At 37.3% G+C, this 7458-nt stretch overlaps 1 protein-coding gene across 2 annotated transcripts; it reads left to right on the top strand.

Annotated features, from left to right (window-relative positions):
• Positions 1–845: 845 nt before the first annotated feature.
• On the top strand, positions 846–7381 carry rd3 (retinal degeneration 3, GUCY2D regulator). Of its 2 annotated transcripts, none has more exons than XM_079887808.1 (3): positions 846–1020; positions 3951–4281; positions 6719–7381. In XM_079887808.1, exons 2-3 carry the CDS (start codon positions 3995–3997, stop codon positions 7083–7085), a joined length of 654 nt encoding a protein of 217 aa, XP_079743934.1. In that variant the 5' UTR covers positions 846–1020; positions 3951–3994; the 3' UTR covers positions 7086–7381. The 2 variants fall into 2 exon arrangements, with proteins under 2 accessions (XP_079743934.1, XP_079743935.1); XM_079887809.1 differs by lacking the exon at positions 846–1020 and adding an exon at positions 3488–3550 and having other exon boundaries at positions 6719–7317.
• The last annotated feature ends 77 nt before the right edge of the window (positions 7382–7458 follow it).

Genomic DNA, 7458 nt, shown 5'->3' with positions numbered 1-7458 from the left:
TTAGCCCGGTTCTGTCAACACTGCACTGGCTCCCTATTAAACATCGCATCAGTTTTAAAATATTGCTGATCACTTACAAAGTACTAAATGGTTTAGCTCCACAGTACTTGAGCGAGCTCTTACGCATTATAGTCCTTCACGTCTATTGCGATCTCAAAATTCCAGTGTGCACGTCAAGCAAATTCATTTGAGGTTCTTCATTAATCAGTGTTTATAAGTGAATAAAAGCTTAAATTCAATCTGTTCAACATGTAAATCTTCTTTTCTCTTCAGAAAATTTGGAGTAAACCGCTCAATTCATTTGGATTAGTTTTATGATCTTTTTATGAACTTTTTTAAGCATCAAAGAGGTAGTTGCTTAGACTGTCAATGGAGGAACACAAAGCTCTCAGATTTCATAAAAAAAATTGAACGTAAGTCTTACTGGTTTCGAATGACATGAGGGTGAGTAAACGATGACAGCATTTTAATTTGGGGGTGAACTATCCTCTTAACGACAACTCTCTTAGAACATATTTTTGTTAGCAGCATGTGAACTCTTGCTGGCTTGCATTCAGGCTCATCATTTTTTGGAACATTCTCAAATCATGCTGAATATCATGATCATCAGATTTTTAAAATTGCCGTTTTAATGTCATTTCTCACTAAGCTATAAAAACACTACAATGGTTCAGATGAGCTTGTTTACAGGAGGTTGGCTTTCTGTAAATGCTGATCACAATGAATAAAAAAGAGAATAAAGCTTTTTAACAAGATTAGTCGTCTTAGTCACATGACCTCGTAGCCCACATACGCTCATAATCTGTTTATGCAGCGCATGACCCGTCCTCCCCCTCTCTTCTGCCCTCCCATCCCGTCTGCTGCCTTTCAGCTGATGATGCATTTGGCAGAATAGGCTTTGGGAGCATCGCTATAGCAACCGAAAACATAAAGGCACTTCAGAGCAATCTCAAAGAGGAAATGTGACCTGGGCCATTGCACAACTACAAGCCCTACAAGACAACTGGATCACTTATCAAGGTAAGGAGAACGAGCAAATGGGAAATTAATAAAGAGGAGATAGCAAAAGAGAATGGCGGAGGAGTGGGTGGGTGGACAAAGAGAAAGAAAAACACAAGAGTAATGAATTCAACACGTTTTGAGATGACAAACTTTGCATTTTGAGAATCATTGGCAGTGATTTACAGTGATGTTACTGTTCTCAGGTGGACATTGATGATATTACTTTTAGTTTAGAAGCTTAAAATGTTTTTCATTTCAGCATTTAAGCCACAATAGTCTCTTTTTGATGGATCACATAATACATTTACTTATAAAATTACTGCTTTGATCAAATTGTCAGTGAGGATATGGCTATTGTCTCCACATTAATGTACCTGAAAGCATTGACATTCTCTAAAATTATAACTGTTTTGCACTTTTATTCTGATCTGGTCTTCCATTTGATGCAGGTTTACAGATGACATGGTTTTTACTCATCAAACAGTTTTGGTTACCATTGACTTCCATTGTATACACAAAACACTGAGACATTTCTCAAAATATCTTCTTTTGTGTTCCACAAAAGAAATAAAGTCATACAGTTTTGGAAGGACGTGAGAGTGAGTAAATGATGACAGAATCTTCATTTCTGGGTGAACCACATGCTCTTGATTCCAAATGCTCATTATAACAGCACAGTAACCGCAAATGTGTCATTCAAATTAGTATTTTTAAAAAGAAAAGTGGTAAAGTGGTTCTCAACTGATGGGCCATGATCCACAAATGGTCTGTTCTGTAAACATAATAATAATAATTTTATGATGTTAAGATAAGATAAATAAAAAAGATTAATGGAGTACGATTTAAATACTATTCAGTCTTTCTACTTCAAAATGTCACATTTAATGTAATGTGTTACTTGCCTTTTGTGGATTTTTTTGTGGAAAATGTATTAGCCATTTCTGAGTGAAAATTGTTTGGAGGTAAATCCTTTGTAGTGGTATGGCTAAAAGCAACTAATAAAATGCAACTAATAGCAACCAAGAATAGAAAGATATAGGTTTAAAAGGGAGGGAGAACATTCTTTGTATCTTTTGTTGTTAACATCTTATTCTGTGCGTCAGTATTTTGGCCCAAAATCACTCGGTAAAGCTAGCCAAATTACCTAGAGCAACCTGACCATGTGACATGCCCTCAGCCTAAGAGCTAAGAGCATGAAAACATTGAAATTCAAGGGACACTTGTTAAATGTTTTCTTTATCAAGTTTACCATTTTCCATGTAGTTTGATAAGGAATATCAATCAATTTTTGAATTTAAGAACTTACGTTTACTTTTGTACACTTAATATCTACCATGTTTGGTCACCACCTGATGTCTGGTAAAATCTAGTTCAGCGTCCTTTACAAATTCACATCAAAACAAATTATGTGGATGAAATGACCCGAGAGGTTTGTCTGTCTGAAGGTTTAGGCTTGGAAATGTGTCCTATTGTGCTTGAGAATGGAAAAATGCAGAGTTCAGGATTCTTCTCAATTTGTTTTTCAACATTTTTCCATTCTCAACCACTTTAGGACAAATTTCAAGGTGAAATTAAAAAGAAAAGGCCAGAGTCCCACCATCTATTTTACACAAAACATTTCAACATTTTCAGTCAAAAATGACTGGCTTTTAAATTGCTTGTAAATCTCTCATTATCACCAAACACCAGATTCAATCTTGTTGTCAACTTGTTTTCTTTCAATTAGCACATATTTTGTATTTCTTTTTAGAACTGATTGATCGTAGGCTTCGTTGATCTGAATTATTATTATTTTTTTTTAGGTGAATAAGCTTGAGTGAACTTTCACTCAAACACTGAGGTGCATAAGCTCAGATCAATGAAACATCGGATCAACCAGTTCAAAACCTGTCCTAACTCAAAAAAGTTGATAAAAAGATTGAATCCAATATTTGGCAATAACAAAGCATAATGAGAGATTTATAAGACCTTTTGGTCACACTTTAGATTAGGATCCAATTCTCACTATATTTACCAACTATTAACTACGACTTTTGCCTCAATAAACTCCTAATTACTACTTACTAATAGATAGTAAGGTAGTTAAGTGTTAGGTTTATGGACTAGTTTTGGCCACTAGAGGCCCTCATTGTGTTTCATTTCAGTTCCCCGCCATTTTATCATGTGCTATTGTTCTCACCTGTGCCTCATTTCCTGTGAGTGTTGCTCTGTTCCTCACTCAGTGTTGGGTCACTGAGACCAATGTTGACAAAGTGTTGAGACCAACCTCTCCAGTATTTTGGTAAAGCCCTCCTGTTATTTTTTCCCAATAAAGTTTTTTGATTTACCTTTTGGGAAACATCATTTACCCTTTGTTTGCAGACCCTCTTTTGAATTTTTTGTATTGATTCCTTGGAACATTTGGAGATTCTGTTTTGGTATTACTTTCTGAACTAATTAAATGAGACATTAAGTGTATTCCATGACTGCGCTCTCGTTTCTGCAACTGGGTCCTCTACCTTCTCCTTCATTCAACCCTCACAGCTTTGTTCTAGCCTTGGTTCTTACAGTTAATATGTAGGCTATTGGGTATATTAAGGGATGTAAAATATTATCATACAGAATAATACAATAATATGTACTTTAGAGATACTAATAAACAGCCAATATCCTAACAATATGCATGCTAATAAGCAATCATGTGAGAATTGGACCCTAAACTAAAGTGTTAGGCTACCGCAATTGTTTTTTTATTTTTTTCGTAGGCCAGGCTAGTTTTGAACTGGAACATCAAAAGTGTAACACGGTACTAAAATTGTGAGCGTTTTTTAGTTCAATGCGATAACATTAACCAACATTTTCAAGGGAAAAGGAAAATTGTCTCTGGGTCAAAATGACCAGAACACAACTTAAGGGTTAAATTACTCTTGTTTTATGCAACCAGGTCAACTTTTACTGCACCCCTACAGGTAACAGTAAAAGTGAGCAGTAGAGGGCTGGTGACCGAGTGAGCATGTCGTGGTTCAGCTGGAACGAGCCGTACAATCGGAGCCCGCGGCGTGAGCCGTCTGAAGTAGTTGTGGACACGCTGATGCTGGAACTGAGCTGGCAGATGAAGGAGGCCGAGAGGCTGCAGCGGGAGAGAGACAATGAATACCGGAGGCTGAAGAGCGGCGTGGACTACAGCTGGCTCATGAGCGCCCCACGCACCTCATATGACATCAGCCAAGGAGAGAAACTGGGCCTGGAGGACCTGTGTAGCAAAGTACCACCAGCATACTGCGGACCTGCAATACAAAGGTGAGACAGATGGGTTAAACGCTCCATATTACACCTTTTGTTTTCAACATGAGGATGTTCGTCACTGCAGGTTCAGGAGAGGTTGATCTGGGTAATTAGTTTACTAAGCCGTCTTTGTGATGTCTCTACTAGGAAGTGCACAAAGACTGCTATGCTTTTTTCTATAGGTGAGCTAAGTATAGCTCTAACCTGCTGAAGTGATAATTGTAAATCACACACAGGCCTCACGGGATACACACCTTGACAGATTCAGATAAGCCCCAACTGACGCTGTTCCTTTCTGTTCGGGTGGCAACAGCATATAAAACAGTAAATTTTTTGTTTAGCCCCCTTCACTTAAAAACAACACCCAGAATTGAAAATTCTGTCATCATTTCCTTTGTCGCTCCAAACCTTTATGACTTTTTTTCTTCTGTGAAACATAAGATATTTTGAGAATTTTTTTTTTTTGTCCATACAATGGAAGTCCATTGTAAGTTGTAACCAAAGTGGTTCAGTTACCAACATTCTTCAAAATATATTTGTTTTCTCCGGAGGAAGAAAAGTCATACAGGTTTGGAACCGCAAACCCTTCAAAGCTCCTTAAGGTAACAAAATATGCTTTATTTTATTCTTCTGTAATTGTTATCCTAATATCAGGAGAGTTTTATATTATTGCGACAGGTAGGTTAGATATACTGTAGATCTGGGTCACTAAAGACCCGACTATGTAATAATGATTGGCGAAACATTCAAGCATTTAAGGGTTAAAAAGGACAAAAAGCATTGTGAAAGCACCATCTGAATTGTGCGCTACATTCCAAGTCTTCTTTACAGTTATTGAACCAAACTGAATCAACACTAAACTGATTTCACCTGAATAATGACTGTTTATTATTGTCTTTTCAGAGCTGCTTTACAGCAGAATTTAGTTATTTTTGCATCATTGATTCATATATCATGTTTATCACTGTAAAGCTGTGAAAAAGTATTGTATAAAATGCTATATAAATAAAAGTGACTCGACTGACTGTTCCTCTCAGAAAATTATTGCATGGCTTTAGAAGGTTTGGACTACTTTCATGGTGAATTTTTGTGAGTAGCTTTTGGAGTTTGACAGCATGTGATCACTGAACTGTAGATGTAGTGTAGTGTGCAAATAAATGCATACAGGTTTGGAACAACGTAAGGTTGAGTAAATATTGACAGAATTTTCAGTTTCAAGCAAACTGTCCTTGAAATCTTTTAAGTTATTCCTACAACTTTGTCAGAGAATACTGTTTTTTGAAGAAGCGTAGAAGGATGATCTAGTCATGTGAGAGATTTTAGAGGACTGTAATGATTAATGAAAGAATGAGAAGGAAGATTAAGAAAACACTGATTCATTGATTTAGTTGGAAAGAAGAACCTTACTTGGAAACCTATTTTAAGACTCCCTAAGAACATCTTAGTCTGTGGAGCAGGAGAGCGCAGGTCTTGAGAGGCGGTGTTTGAGTCAAGGGCTTTTGTTCTGCTCCCATTGGGACCACAGGTGGCAATTAACATGGGCAAGATAGACTATTATGACCCACCAGTGGAACAACAGATGCTCCATAAGCCTGTCGCTGATGAACTTCAAGTCTCGCGTGCGGATCAACCCTTTTGGCAGCACCTTGGGACTGAAATCAATCGCAGTCTCTCAACGTGACTTTAAATCTCGCAGCTTTTTGTCTTCCAATTGCAACTTTATGCTTGCAATTTCATAATGGAGATATATATTGCTACTTTATATCTTCCAATTGCATTTATATTTCACAATGACTTTATATGCCGCAGTTGTAACTTTATTATCTTAATTCTGGCTTTACATCTCATAATGTGCCTATATATATTGCAATTGTGACTATATTTTCAAACTGTGACTTTATATCTCACAATTGTGACTTTGTTTCTTGTAACTTACTCTATATCTCATAATGTGCCTTTAAATCTCATAATTGTTGCTTTGATTCTTGCTTTGATTTCAACCTCAAATCTCACAATTGCAACATAATAGCTTCCAATTGCAGCTTTATATCTCACATTGTCACTTTATATATAAGCAGTTGCAACTTTGTTTTTCATAATAATGACTTTATATGTCATAATGTGACTTTATCTCACAATTACCTATTTATGTTTTACTCTGAGACAGAAACAGGATCTCCTAGGATCCTTGTGGAGACGCAAGTCGTGTTGTCTGGCACGTTTCTTCGAAATCTTAGGGTATTACGCTCACAAAAATAAGCAACAACATTTACTTCAGCACAGGTTACAAAACACAGATTTTAGAAAGAGATGTTTAACAGCTTAGTTACAATAAATGCACTTTGTTGGACTGAGCATCATGGTTAGTAATACTACACATCTTGAAATAAACGTTTTCAATGACATGAATCTCCTTGGACAAAAGTGTTATAAAACCTTCCTCTCTTCGCAGGTTTCGGCAGGTGTTGATGGAGAATGAACCTGAGGTGCAAGAGGTTTCCGGACTCTTCCGTTCTGTGCTTGTGGAAACACTTGAGCGCGTTCATGAGGAGCAGGAGGCTCAGCGTCTGACCCACCAGTGGAACAACAGACGCTCCATAAGCCTGTCGCTGATGAACTTCAAGTCTCGCGTGCGGATCAACCCTTTTGGCAGCACCTTGGGACTGAAATCGAGCAGTTACGGCTCAGAGGAAGATGGCATGGACGTCAAGACTGTGAGTGAGGATGTTGAGAAGGGCCTTAGCCTGACAGCGGAGAAAGCGCAGCGCGTGTGGAGCATGCCAGAGATCCGGCACAAGGGAATCAATGGTAAAGCTTGAGTGGGATTCAGCGGGATCTGGTCCAAATCAACGACTGGCTGATATTTCCAGCATCACCTTCACTTTCAGTGTGTTTATATTACGAGGTCTAAGCATGGAGGCAAGAGGCATGTTCATGTTGGGAAATAAAACTGAAGTCTTATAAGCAAAGCATCACAAATCAATAAATCTTACAAGGATTACAGATCATAAACCCAGACTGTTTATTTTTGAATTTGTGCAATAAATTCTTAAAATAGAATAAGAGATATTTATCTGATCACTCACCATTAGATTAAATTTGTTATTCTGAAATGATACAATTTTTCCCTTGAAAAAGTTTTTGTATGACCTTTGTTTCACATTTATTTATAAATATATATATATATATATA

This window comes from Squalius cephalus (assembly GCF_949319135.1).
Source record: "Squalius cephalus genome assembly, chromosome: 12".
Taxonomy (NCBI): domain Eukaryota; kingdom Metazoa; phylum Chordata; class Actinopteri; order Cypriniformes; family Leuciscidae; genus Squalius; species Squalius cephalus.
This window is presented reverse-complemented; position numbering and strand designations above follow the sequence as displayed.

Coding starts and splice junctions, on each gene's coding strand:
- rd3 (XM_079887808.1), top strand. CDS start 3,995: ATGTCGTGGTTCAGCTGGAACGAGCCGTACAATCGGAGCCCGCGGCGT. Junction 4,282..6,718: donor TGCGGACCTGCAATACAAAG/GTGAGACAGATG, acceptor CTCTCTTCGCAG/GTTTCGGCAGGTGTTGATGG.